This window comes from Pristiophorus japonicus, chromosome 3, assembly GCF_044704955.1.
Source record: "Pristiophorus japonicus isolate sPriJap1 chromosome 3, sPriJap1.hap1, whole genome shotgun sequence".
NCBI lineage: Eukaryota > Metazoa > Chordata > Chondrichthyes > Pristiophoridae > Pristiophorus > Pristiophorus japonicus.
Genome location: NC_091979.1, coordinates 217,879,648 through 217,894,190, shown reverse-complemented (window position 1 = coordinate 217,894,190; position 14,543 = coordinate 217,879,648). Strand labels below are relative to the sequence as shown.

General features: G+C 44.6%; 1 protein-coding gene across 1 annotated transcript in view; it reads right to left on the bottom strand.

Moving 5' to 3' along the window:
* Nucleotides 1-333: 333 nt before the first annotated feature.
* The window catches only part of senp2 (SUMO specific peptidase 2), a 143,961-nt gene continuing 129,751 nt past the window's right edge, over nucleotides 334-14,543 (bottom strand). The window contains 4 exon segments of the mRNA XM_070873889.1: nucleotides 334-1,016; nucleotides 5,577-5,672; nucleotides 7,991-8,075; nucleotides 9,978-10,057. Of these exon segments, the coding sequence (XP_070729990.1) occupies nucleotides 954-1,016; nucleotides 5,577-5,672; nucleotides 7,991-8,075; nucleotides 9,978-10,057 (324 nt within the window). The 3' untranslated portion in view covers nucleotides 334-953.

The following is a 14,543-nucleotide window of genomic DNA, read 5'->3' as shown; positions in this document are numbered from 1 at the left end:
AAAAAAAACATAAGAAATCTATGTTTTATGGGGAAATGAGAATGTGGACCACATCCCATCACTCTGTTGCATCATTCCTGAGAGTGGCCCTGAATTCAGTTAGACACTGAGATTGAGACCCTCAAAAATTTGCTGACGTGAACTAATTTAGACAATACAAAAAAACCAAGCATCTGAAGCTGCATTGCTGCTCCCATGTGCGAGATTCCACATTTGCAGACACAAGTTACTTACAGTATCAACGAAAGTAGTTTGTTACCGACTCCTGCTCATTGATGGTGAACCATAGATCTAACACTCCAAACTCAATGACATTAACACAAGATCAGAACATGAAAACAAACGAACTTTATTAAATGAAGTCATAAATATAGATTTCAGCACTCAACACATTGGAAAAGTGTAGTGTGTCCAAAGTGGGGGTGATGGGGGGGTAGTGTGTTGCCACAATGACAATACACCAGCCAATCCTTAACCAGCAACACTCGCTCCAGATGTCCCAGGAAAGGAAATGTCTTTCATTGTCTGAATAAAGTTGCTGGCATCACAAACTATACATTGTTTTGGAAGTGCAGGATGACAAGAAGCCACTTTTCTGGAGGTCTCATTGCTGTTAGATGCAGTAGTGGAGCACACAATTGCCCAGACGTCAGTAATGACGTCGCTTTGGCTTGTCAAACAGTGACAGTTGAGCTGGATGTTCAGTTTATACCAAGTTAACTTACTCTCGTTAACTGCCAAATCTTCAAATATTCACAAAGCCTCAATGAGGAGTGGGTGAGGACAATGGCAATTAGCACCTGGTTCCATCCTCATTCAGATTTCTGGTGGGAGATGCAGGCTTCAGTCAGAGTGCAGTGTTTAGCACACTTCTGTCCATGCAAAGGCCAGCACAGATAGACTTAGGGCATTACTTCCTCATCCTTAATAATGCCTCTGTCAAGAGCCAGACATCACAGTAACTTCTTGTGGAGAATCTCCCAAACCATTTTCATTCTGAAGTAGGGAATGTCATGCTGGAAGAGACCAAAATACCAGAATAACCTATTGGCGATGGAACCCACTAGTGTGCCAGGGCTAACTCAACAGTTACCAATATAGAAAATAAACATCATATTTAAGCCTAAACACTTTAATGCTGTGCAATATGCTACTTGTACAATACATTTAATTCCAAACCTTAAATTGCTCCCAACACCAGTGACAAACCTGTACCCAACAGTACTGTATCCCAGTGTTATACAGTGACAGAACTATACCACCAGTACTGTCCCCCAGTGTTATACAGTAACAGACCTGTACTCACCAGTACTGTGCCCAACATCGAAGCACTGACCACACTCGACCAGCTCCGTTGGGCAGGCCACACTATTCGTATGCCCGACATGAGACTCCCAAAACAAGCGCTCTACTCTGAACTCCTACATGGCAAGTAAGCCTCAGGTGGGCACAGGAAACATTTCAAGGACACCCTCAAAGCCTCCTTGATAAAGTGCAACATCCCCACTGACACCTGGGATTCCCAAGTCTAAGCAGTGGAAGAGCATCCGGGAGGGCGCTGAGCACTTTAAGTCTCGTTGCCTAGAGCATACAGAAAACAAGCGCAGGCAGAAGGAGCATGCGGCAAACGAGACTCCCCGCCCACCCTTTCCTCTAACGACTGTCTGTCCCACCTGCGACAGAGACTGTAATTCCCATATTGGACAGTTCAGTCACCTGCGAACTCACTTTTGGAGTGGAAGCAAGTCTCCCTCGATTTCGAGGGACTGCCTATGATGATGCCCGTGTTATACATCGACAGACCTGTACCCACCAGTACTGTACCCTAGTGTTAGTGACCCATCTGTGCCCACCAGTACTGTACCCCAGTGTTATTGAGTGACAGACCAGTACCCACCAATACACTCACTAACATTTTTCTGAAATCCTACTGTCAGAATTAGTGCCCAAGGCTATCCTGACTATGATGAAATGACCAGGGACACATAAGTGAACTAATCATCAAACAGAAATTTCTCCAGGTCAATCATTAGAACTCAATAAAAAGTGTTACACTTCAAATATTAATACACCTTTTCTCTTTCAGATGCTGACAGACTGCCTGTGCTTTTCCAGTATTTTCTACTTTTTAATTCAGATTTTGATCAATCAAGCTCTTCCAAGCCAACTTTCCTGTAAATTCTTCTTCTTGGGCAGTCCCTCGGAGACGAGGCTGACTTGCTTCTACATTAATATGAGTTCTCAGGTTACTGATGAGACCAATGTGGGATCTACAGTCTCTGTCACAGATGAGACAGGTGGTGGTTGAAGGGGCAGGTGAGTGAGGTGCTTGGGTTGTCGTGCGCTCCTTCCGCTGTTTGTGCTTGGCTTTTGCGTGCTCCTGGCGAAGAGACTCGAGGTGTTCGAAACCTTCCCAGATGCTTCTCCTCTACTTTGAGAGGCCTTGGGCCAGTGACTCCCAGGTGTCAGTGAGGATGTTGCACTTTTTCAAGGAAGCTTTGAGGGTGTCCTTGAAGCATTTCCTCTGCCCACCTGGGACACGCTTGCTGTGTCGGAGCTCTGAGTAGAGCGCTTGTTTTGGGAGTCTAGTATCGGGCATGCGGACGATATGGCTCGTCCATCGGAGCTGATCGAGTGTGGTCAACGCTTCGATGCTGGCCTGAACAAGAACACTGACGTTGGTGCGCCCATCCTGCTAATAGATTTGCAGGATCTTGCGGAGGCAGCGCTGGGGGTACTTCTCCAATGCTTTGAGGTGCCTGCTGTACATAGTCCATGTCTCTGAAGCATTCTGCTCTGTAGATCATGAGCTCGGTGCTGGGTTTGAGATCCTAATATCAAACACTCTCTTACTCAGGCGACCGAAGGCTGCACTGACATACTGAAGGCGGTGTTAGACTTAGTCATCGACGTCTGTGTAAAGTTACACATTTTCACGATTGAGGCACAGCAAGAGGCCATGGGGTAAAATGGTTTAAAAGAAACCTTTGGGAATGTTGGGCGGGAGAAAAGAGCGCCAACCTGGGGCAGGTGGTGACTCATAACTGATTAATGCAATTTCTGCGGTCAGGAGCGAGACCCGATTAACCATCAAGACAAAGGGTTTGATACAATCAAGCAGAGGAGCCCCTGAATAAATTGGCCGGAGGGGTAAAACCAGTTCTCTATGGAGACTACAAGTCTGCGAAAACCCAGGACAACAAAGGATCCCACAAGGAATGCATTTTTGGATAACGGGGCACAAAAGATAAGGAGTTATCTTTTACCCTGTCGATTGTGTGTGCAAATTGTGGCCATCCAAACAGATCCAGACCCATCATCACAGCCATCAAGACTCATCCAGGCGCATTAACTGAAAAGCAGCCCAGCAGGAGATGTATTCATCAAATGGAAAGATATGCAAGAGCAGAGACCAACAGCTCGGAATGAGAAGGAGAACATCGGAGAGAAACATCAGAGAGGAACAACAGGTCGAAGAAATACCTCAGTACAGCAGGTCAAAGAAACAATGAGCAAAAGCAGCAGCGGGGACCCAACTCCTTCCCTAGCTCCACAAGCCTACAATCGACAACAGCAGCAACTGGCTGGATGGGTGATTGTATGTCTTCGATTAATTTCTAAGAAGTCTTGTTCTGTAATTTTTAGTTGTTTTTTGTGTAATAAACTAACAGTTGGGTTTAAGCCTAAACTTTGCGTTAAGTGGAGTCCTTCCTGTAATTCCAGAGTTCTATGAATCAAGGAGAGTGGAAAACGAACACCCTATATCTGCCCTTGTTGACAGTAGGCTCCCAAGCTATGGAAAGTTGTCTACGTTGTCCAAGGCTTCGTCATGGATCATGACAATCGGGGAGGAGTGGGCTGTACTGTGTGGCAGCAGTAGGTTGGTAGAAAACCTTTGTCATACATATGTTTAATGTAAGGTCAATACTCTCCTATGCTTCAGTGAAGATGTTGATGATGGTTTGGAGTTCGACCTCCAAGTGTGCGCAAACGCAAGCATCGTCTGCATAATGTAATTCAATGACAGAGGTTGGGACGACCTTGGATCTGGATTGGAGGCGACGGATGTTGAACAATTTCCTGGTTGTTCTGTTGATTAGCTTCACACCAGCGGGGAGCTTACTGAGGGTAAGATGGAGCATTGCAGCAAGGAAGATCGAGAAGAGCGTTGGTGCAATGACACAGCCTTGCTTGACCCCGGTCTGCACGTGGATTGGATCTGTGATGGATCCGTTGGTCAGGATCACGGCTTGCATGTCATCGTGAAACAGGTGGAGGATGGTGACAAACTTTTGAGGGCAGCAGAATTTGAGAAGCCGAACTACGTAAAGCCTGGCAATACCATTTGTATATATTTACCTTTGTTTTGTTAACACACAATATCAAGATGCTCTTTAATTGTGTTTATCAGTGTATTGTGCTCATTTTTGTAAATTTTGTGCAAAATAAATGGTCAGTGAATTTCTTGTTCAGGTTTTGCTAAAGGCGGCGATGTTTCAAAAAAGAAAAACTGTAATAATGCTGGAAATTCACAGTAGGTCAATCAGTATCTGTAAAGAGTAAAAACAGGTCAACATTTCAGGTGAGTGCTGATAACAGGCACATTAAACTGTCTTCTCTTTTCAGATGATGAGCAACTTTGCTGTGTATTTCCAGCATTTTCTGTTTTTCATTCAGGTAAAAACAAATATAGTTTACATTTACGCATTACTTTACAAATACCCTTTTGGTAAAAATTTATACTTATTTTGTATCCTTTTCCACATTTGGCAAAGATCAAACATCCCCAGATCAGGTACAGGACAGGTTAGATACAGAGTAAAACCCCCTCTACACTGTCCCATCAAACACTCCCAGGGCAGTTACAGCATGGGTTAGATACAGAGTAAAACCCCCTCTACACTGTCCCATCAAACACTCCCAGGGCAGGTACAACATGGATTAGATACAGAGTAAAGCTCCCTCTACACTATCCCATCAAACATTCCCACGGCAGGTAACAAGCTTGGGTTAGAGAAAATATAAAGCTTTCTATGCTTTATTAATGTGCCTTACCCCAGCTTCAGAAGATTATGCATTGTTGCATGACTAACATTTCCAATTCAAACACCAGCCAGTCTTATGGCTTCTTTGACTAGTTTGCCATTTTCGTGCTAATTTGTGTTAAACTTTAGGTAGTTTTGGGTCATTGGCCTGTAGGAGATCACAGGATGACTGGTATGCGAAACGGAGAAATGTCTCCCAGGTGCAGTGGGGATTGGGGTTAAGGTTGAGGGTCGCTGTTGTGAATGGAGAGAGCTCTACTATGCACCGAGCCTTGCGATATCCTACTTGGGCAATGAGAAGCCAAAGTAGGAAATATTCTGTTTTCCAACACAAATACCATTCACCTTGATAAACACAAAATAACATTAATAAGTCCCTACTACAAAAGTAAAATACTGCGGATGCTGAAATCTGAAATAAAAACAGAAAATGCTGAAAATCTCAGCAGGTCAGGCAGCATCTGTAGAGAGAAACAGAGTTAATGTTTCAGGTCTGTGACCCTTTGTCAGAACAGATTAATAATTCCCTACCTGGGTAAAGGTAATCTGCTCATCTCTCGCAATGTAATCAGCATATTTACACACAAACACCCCACAATCACTTCCATTTGTCTGCTGTGGGACTTCCTGTCAGAACAGAAAGAAGGCAAATGAGTTCTTTTTTAAAAACATGGTCTGAAAGTTCATTTCCTGCTTTTATTTTTTGACTGTTTTATTTCAGTTTTCCTTCACCTTTGCTCTATTATTCCTACTTGTTGTGGAAGACTTCCATCTCATCAGCACTTAAACAAAATTGCTTCTGTGTGCTGCGGATTTGATCTACTAATTACAGGCGTTGAAGACTTGGACATCACCAGCTGTCACTACACGCCTTGCCTGCTACCAGGATCTCTGTGATGTTATCAAAACAAAGCACTGTAAAGTGGGCATTCGGAGAGTCACGCTGGAAACAGGGGGCCCAAGTTTCCGCCCTCTGTAAAATCGGCGCACCTCCCTAAGGTGCGGCAACTTTCTGGAATAAAAAGAGCGCCGAAAACTTACCTTGTGATTCTGCGAGCTCCTCAGGACGTCTTCGTGCTCAGTCTGCTGCAGCACAAGGGGTCGGGGCGGAGCCAGGTCCTGGCGCTGACAAGTGCCGGGACCTCTGCACATGTGCGCTAGAGTATGCGCACATGTGCAGTAGCTCTTCGCCCCCAGGCTGCGTGGGAGGGGCCCAAAGCACGCCGGCCCTAGCCTTGGCCGAATGGATTGTCCGAGCGAAGATCGGGACTCGGGACTCCCCCTCTCCCCTTCTCCCCTTCTCCATCCCCCCTCTTCTCCCACCCTCCCTCCCTCTCCCACCCTCCCTCCTCCTTCCTTCCCCTCCCAACCTCCTCCCCCTTCCTCCCTGCACAACCCCCCTCGCTGTCAGAAACACTAACAGAGACAGAGACACACACTGGGGGGGGGGGGGCGAGGAGCGTTCCAGCATTCAAGCATGCTACTGGAGGGCTGCAGTAGATGAGTAGAAACTTAATTTTTTATTTGTTGATTTTTTATTGATTTTTTAAAATTATTTTATTTAAAATTTTTTTGATTTATTTATTTATTATTGATGATGGCTCTTTATTTGTAAAAGTGAAGTGTTTAATGTTTGTAAACTTCCCTGACCCTCACTATCTCTCGTTCCCTACGCCTGATTTATAAGCAAGGTTTTTCTGAGCGTACAAAAATCTACACTTACTCCACTCTAAGTTAGTTTGGAGTAACTTTTCGCCGCCTAAACTTGCAAAACAGGCATAAGTGGCTGGACACGCCCCCTTTTGAAAAAAAAATCTGTTCTAAAGTGAAACTATTCTAACTCACTAGAACTGGAGCAAACTAAATGCCGAGAATTGTAATTTCTAAGATGCTCCATTCTAAACTAGTTGCTCCAAAAAAAATAGGAGCAACTCAGGCCGAAACTTGAGCTGAGGATGGGGTAGATTTTCAATTGCTGCCTCAGTGTAAAATTGCCGTTGCAGATCGATCTACCGGTCCTTCGAGAAACCAGCCAATTTTAATGTCTATTGAAACCAATGGAGACAAAAATCAGTCAGTTTCTATAATTGCGAGGCCATCCGGAATCCCAGTTCTCTGCTCGGGCGGCAAGTTGAAAATCTACACCAACCTCGCTTCAGAGTGCAGCGGGTACAAAGAAAAAATCTGGGGAATAGTGGGAATTTGAAATAACAATGGACAATACTGCAAATGGACAGCAGATCTGTGCGCATCTGTAAAAAGAAAGGCCAAGGGTCTGCATCCAAAATGGCCATCTAGTTTTTCTGTTTATCTGCTCCATATTTCCAACATTTTCCGTTTTTGTTCCCTCTTTTACAAATGCTGTTTTACACTCAGGCTATCCACTTAACTGCAAGTTTGACATAGCTGTTATATTGATTTTAACTGCAACACACACAAGCACCCTGTGACTGGCCAATTAACAACCACAAAAAGCAATGCATAGAACAGGACCCATTGCCTGGTAATAGCACAAAATATGGCTGCGGGTCATTCCTAAATTGGTATTGCATACAAACCTCAATGGTTCTACAGGCACCCAATAGCCCCCAGTACCTCAACCAAGTGGCCTTTCTTCACGTGTCAGGCCACAGATTGGGTCTCAGCTGGCCTTTCACCCAGAGGAAGCACCAGTTCTTGTCCTCATCAGGTGTGCACAGGAGAGGCCACTGGCGATTGATCAGAGCCAGGAACCAGTGCTGACATTTTCCTTTACTAGCCATGGGGCATTGAGGCCAAGTGTGATGCTCTTACTGCTGTGGTGGCCGAAGTCAGCTAACTCACTACAGACAAGGAATCAAACCTGGGATCTGGGACCTCTGCAAGGCTCAGTTCTATAGTGCCATAACCAACTGAACCTTGGGGCAGCCTATTGTGAAATAACAATACAAGGTGCTGGCAATTACATGAGATTGCATGCTGCGGAGAACCCACTCGGAGGAATCCAAGTATCGGCCTTTCTTGTTTCTGCTTTCTTCTTGCAAGTATTGTCTAAAATCAAACATAACAAGAGAGTTAGAATCTACACATCCTTAAATGCTGCACTGCCAGCACTATACATAAAACCTGATAGTTAATCGGAGTTGCAGAGGCAACAGTGACCAAAGGGGAAGAAGCAGCAGTCTGAGCCTATCCCTATTTCAGCAGCACAGTGCATGTGCTAAGATGCACTTCTGTTCTCTCACATTGAAACCATTTCTCTCCCTCTTTCTTTTTCTGCCAATTTTCTTCCCATCCTCTGGTCAAGGCTCTGACTCTTGCTTGAACATCAGTCACCCACCACTATCTTGCCCAGTAACCATTGTTCATGTGAGAGCCGAGACAGTGAGGCCATTTGACATCACCAACATGCCCAATTCGGTCCTCATTCGCATATACGCATTTTCTAGCAGACGTTATTGGATAGTGGTAAGGAATCGGAACCCTGACTAACTCACCGCCCCCCCCCTTCCCCCTTATAGCCCAGGGTGTGCTGAGACTAACTGTAGCTCCAGCTAACTCAGTACAGGCTGGGTACTGTACCTGGGACTATCCTGGTCTGTATCGCTCAATTACATGCCATTTCAATCAGTTGAATTTTCACCTTTTGAGCATGTGTCTCCTTTTTTTATTGGTTATTTTTCATTTTCACTCCAGCTCCTTTTTAGCTCTCCCATGCCCACAAAGCAGGCACCTGTTCCCAAGGCTCTGACAATACTGTTATATAGTTGGTCGTGAGGTGATGCACAACTGCAGCTCAGGAAAGATGAGGAACACGGTTTCTAATTTACATCAATGTCATGGACTCAGAAGGCTAGTGGTCTGAATTTCCAGGTGATACCAAAGTAGAAGGAACTGTAGAATTGGTGGAGGCAGCTCAAAAATTATAGGAGTTGGACAAAATCCGGGAAGAACAATTGCAAATAACGTTTAATGCAGAAAAGTGCAGAGTACTGCACATGGGATGCAAAAATGGGCAATAAACATGCTCCATGAATGGTGCTGAAATAACTAAGGAAGGAGTAAAGAAAGAACTGTGGGTCTTAGTAGAATGATACTTAGTGCATCAAACCAATGCAGCGCAGTAACCAACAAAGCAAATGAATTGCTGAATTTAAAGCCAAATCACATGAGAACAAGTCATGCTGAACCTACATTGTACTCTAGCCAGACAACACCTTGAGTACTTTGTGTCTAGTTTTGTACACCAAGACACAAGCAAGACATTCAAGCATTGAAGAGCTGCAGGACTGATCCCCAGTGTTTGAGGTCTGAATTGTGAAGAAAGACTGGAGAAAGTTGGGTTTTGCAGCTTTGAAAGAAGGTAATCTTACCGAGATATACAAGATAAAAAAGGGTATGGAAAAGGACAATTCTAAGAGTGACTTCAAGTTAAATAGTGAAAGTAGGTCAAGAGGTTTCCGGTTCAAAGGGAAAAGGCAAATTTCAAACCGATATCAGGAGGTTCTTATCTGCAGAGTACTGCACACTACTGTAATCATTACATGAATGGGCTTCTGGATGAAGCATAGGAGAAAGAAACTCTGGAATCATTTAAGAGCCAAATAAATGTTGTAATGGGAGGAGGGGCTTTATGGATGGACTGAATGGCCTTCCCCATCTGTAATTATAATGAGAACCCAATTCAACAATGTTATTGCTTTGGTGATTGCTGCTTGGCATTGGTTTGACATGCATCAAGTCTACAAGGACCCCAGTACTCTTTCAGCAACTTCTTTAGCTATTTCAGCACCATTTGTTTATTGACCATTTTCTCTTCCCGTGTGCCGTACATTAAATTTTATTTACAATTGTAACTCACTGGGTACATTCAACTGTGCTCTCTAAATCCTGAGAGCGGGATTGGCTGAAGGAAACAAAACACAATGACATTTATTACAGTAAGGTACTTACAGCAGTGTCCAGCACACATCATCATTCCACTGACCCATGGAGTCAAGGTGAAGGATCAGCTTCTTTCTTAAATCGGCAACCTGTTCAAGAAACATTCGCATTTTAAGTGACCTTATACTGCATTATACATTAAAGGTCTTGTTTTGCTACAGCTTTCCATTCAGAAACTCTCCCGTTTCAATTTTCTGCACAGTTTTCCTGACTTCTGGTGGGAATGTTTTTTTTTCATAGAAAACATAGAAAAACATAGAAAACATAGAAACATAGGCGCAGGAGTAGACCATTCGGCCCTTCAAACCTGCACCGCCATTCAATAAGATCATGGCTGATCATTCCTTCAGTACCCCTTTCCTGCTATAGAAACATATACTGGTACTTTCATCTCTATTCTGGCCTGGAATTAAATCCATGATCAGAGGTGAAAGGCTGCCAAAAATGTTTACTATTTGGCAGTAGCAGCCGAGTGTAACAAAGGTGGTATAAGTCAAAGGTTAATGACAAAAATATCACAAGCTCCTGCTTATGGCTCACAGCAACACTTGGCACAGTACTATCAGTCGCTGGAGAAATACCACCAATTATGTCTCTGCAAGATCCTACAAATCCCCTGGGAGGGAGAAAGTTAGCGTCCTCGTCCAAGCCAACATCCCTAGCATTGAAGCACTGACCACACTTGATCAGCTCCGTTGGGCAGGCCACATAATTCGCATGCCAGACATGAGACACTCTAATCAGAACTCCTTCACAGCAAATGAGCCAAAGGTGGGCAGCGGAGATGTTACAAGGACACCCTCAAAGCCTCCCTGATAAAGTGCAACATCCCCACTGACACCTGGGAGTCCCTGGCCAAAGACCACCCTAAGTGGAGTGCATCCGGGAGGAAACTCGCTCATCGTTGAGAGCATGCAGAAATCAAGCGCAGACAGTGGAAAGAGCGTGCAGCAAACCAGTCCCACCCACCTCTTCCCCCAACGACTATCTGTCCCACCTGTGGTAGAGGCTGTGGTTCTCGTATTGGACTGTACAGCCACCAAAGATCTCATGTTAAGAGTGGAAACAAGTCTTTCTCGATTCCGAGGGACTGCCTAGGATGATGATGAGGGGTGCTGCAATTGGCCTCAATGTCTTGAGGCTAGGGAGGGGGAGGGGAAGCAATCAGCAAGAATCCAGTGATTCCTCCTGGAAAAGGAAGTGTGTTTCCGTACGAGAAGGAGTGAGTGAGAAAGAAAAAATAAAACGAGAGAAAGAGAGAGAGAGAGAGAGAGAGAGAGGGACAGAGAGAGAGGGAAAGCAGTTCAGAATTGGCTTATTGGCAAGGTACTCGAGAGCTCCCATGGATCTGTACATCAAGCTCAGTAACCTACGGACCAAGAGCTAGAAATTGGGATCAGCCAGCACAGACACGATGGCCTCCTTCTATGCTGTAAATGTTCATGATTCTATGACTCTATGGAGTAAACATTTAAAAAAAATACAGGGGAAAAATCCCAAATGAAACATCAGTAGGTACATAGGAGTGGAAGTACATGGATAACTAAACTGGTACTACTATAATTCTAGTGTTCTACTGTGCAGCATGCAAGTAAACATTCAGTTCATCTCATATCTGGGTTCCAACACTGCTAATTGCCTGGTGGCCACACTACAGCCACAAGATCTCAACTTACTCAATAGAGCCAATGTCAGGTCATTGGTGATACTGCAACCTCAGAACAAATCTGTCAGAAACTTTCTTCAATTGTGAACTTTCTGTTCATAAAGCGGAGCAGCCAATGCTGGGAATGGAGCATTTTACATTTCAAGTACGCAACGTCAGTATCAAACACTCCCAGGGCAGGTACAGGAAGGGTTAGATACAGAGTAAAGCTCTCTCTACATTGTCCCATCAAACACTCCCAGGGTAGGTACAGCACGGGTTAGATACAGAGTAAAGCTCAGTCCCATCTGCCGAATAACGTGTCCAATTCCCAAATTATAAATGGCGCTCCTGAGAAATCAATGTTAAATGCTTCCATTTCCCACACCAGCCATTTTGTAGCCTGATATTGCCATTTCAGGCAAAATTAAGAGCAGTTCAGCACTCCAACCCACTAGGATGTGGATCAAGACCAAATCCACTTCCCATTGATCCTTTACAGCCAGCAGAGGAGCCTTCCATCTGCAGGTAAAATTCCAGTATCTAAATCGACAATAACACCCAGCTTCCAATACTTTTAATGGTTGCAAATAGATGCTTTTGAAATCTGAAATTAAGTGGCTCCATTCACTTGAGTTGTTAAAGCATGGCATAGTCTTTGCCTTATTGCCTTTTCACAATGAGGCAGAGACCATTGCACCTTTTACGGGAAAGGTGGAAAAGTATTCCAAGCACAACCGACATACTGGATCATGGAGAGAGATCAAGACAGTGCGATTCGTTTTGGACTGCTCCAGCAAATACTTGGTATTATATAGCATTTTCAGCACAGAGACAGGCCATTCGGCCCAACTCGTCCATGCCGGGCATTTATGCTCCACATGAGCCTCCTCCCACCCCTCTTCATCCAATCCCATCAACATATTCTTCTATTCCTTTCTCTCTCCTGTGTTTATCTCCTTAAATGCATCTATACTATTGGTCTCAACTATTCCTTGTGGTAGCGAGTTCCACATTCTAATCACTCTTTGGGTAAAGAAATTTCCCCCGAATTCCCTGTTGGATTTATTAGTGATTATCTTATCTTTATGGCCCATAAATCTGGTCTCTCTCACAAGTTGAAGCATCTTCTCTACGTTTACCCAGTCAAACATTTTCATAATTTTAAAGATCTCTATCAGGTTACCCCTCAGCATTCTCTCTTCTACAGAAAAGTGCCCAGCCTGTTCATCGTTCCTGATGAGCATAACCTCTCAGTTCTGGTATCATTCCAGTTACAAAAAAAAATGTTGGACCCTATCCAGTGCCTCTATATCCATTTTATAATATGGAGTCAGAGTTTTCAAAGTACTCCAAGTATGGTCTAACCAAGGTTCTATATAAATTTAACGTACCTTTTCTGCTTTTCAGTTCTATCCTTCTAGAAATACACCCCAATGCTTTGTTTGCTTTTTTTTTAAAAAACAGCCTTATTAACCTACGTCACGACTTTTAGTGATCTGTGTATCTGGACCCCCAGATCCCCCTGTTCCTCTACCCCATTTAGACAGTTATTTTCCAAGGAGTATGTGGATAAAGTGTAACATCCCCACTGGCACCTGGGAATCCCTGGTCCAAGATCGCCCAAAGTGGAGGAAGAGCTTCTGGGAGGGCACTGAGCACCTTGAGTCTCGTCGCCGAGAGCATGCAGAAACCAAGCGCAGACAGCGGAAGGAGCATGCGGTAAACCAGGCTCCCCACCCCCCCTTTCCATCAACCACTGTCTGCCCCACCTGTTGGAGACTATAATTCCCACATTGGACTGTACAGCCACCTGAGAACTCACTTTTAGAGTGGAAGCAAGTCTTCCTTAATTTTGAGGGACTGCCTATGATGATGATGTGACCTCCCTATTCTTCCTACCAAAATGTACCACCTCACACTTAACTATATTGAAGTTCATTGGCCAATTACACACCCATTCTGCAAGTTTATTAATGTTTGCCTGCATTTTGTTGCAATCCTCCTTTGTATTAACTACATCTCCCAATTTGGTGTCGTCTGCAAATTTTGAAATTGTATTTCTGATTCCCGAGTCCAAATCATTTATGTAAATGGTGAGCAACAGTGGTCCCAGCACTGACCCTTGTGGAACAGCACATCCCACCTTTAACCAGTCTTAGGCCCCAAGTTTCCACATGATTTGCTCCTGATTTTTAGGAGCAACTGGTGTAGAACGGAGTATCTTAGAAATCGGAATTCTCCACATATAGGACCCAAGTTTCCACATGATTTGCGCCTGATTTTTAGGAGCAACTGGTGGAGAACGGACTATCTTAGAATTTGCAATTCTCCACATTTTTTTTTCTGCAGTTCTAGTCAGGTAGAACAGTTCTACTTTGGAACAGAATTTTTTCTTCAAAAGGGCACGTGTCCGGCCACTGACGCCTGATTTGAAAGTTTCCACAGTGAAAATGTACTCCAAACTAAAGTAGAATGGAGCAAGTGAAGATTTTTGTAGAACTGAAAAAACCTGTACTACACATTAAAAAATCAAGCGCAGGTTACAAATCAGGCGTCCAGAACGAGGTGGGGGGGGAGGGAACTCATTAAATTCTACAATAAATCCAAATCCAACCTGAATAAACATTTATAAGCAAAGAAAAGATTAAATAAACCATCTTCCTACCCGTGTGAAAGTGCTTCAGCCAGGAAGAATGGTGCAGCGGTGCAGCAAGCCTCACAAAACGAGGGAGCCAACCGAACGCGGGAGGAGAGAGCCGACCGAACACGGGGGGGGGGGGGGGGGGGGGGGGGGGAAAAAGAGAGGAGGGAGCCAACCGAACACGGGCCGGGGGGAGGAGGAGGAGGGAGCCGACCGAACGCGGGCCGGGGGGAGGAGGAGGAGAGAGCCGACCGAACGCGGGCCGGGGGAACCTACCGGGGGGGGG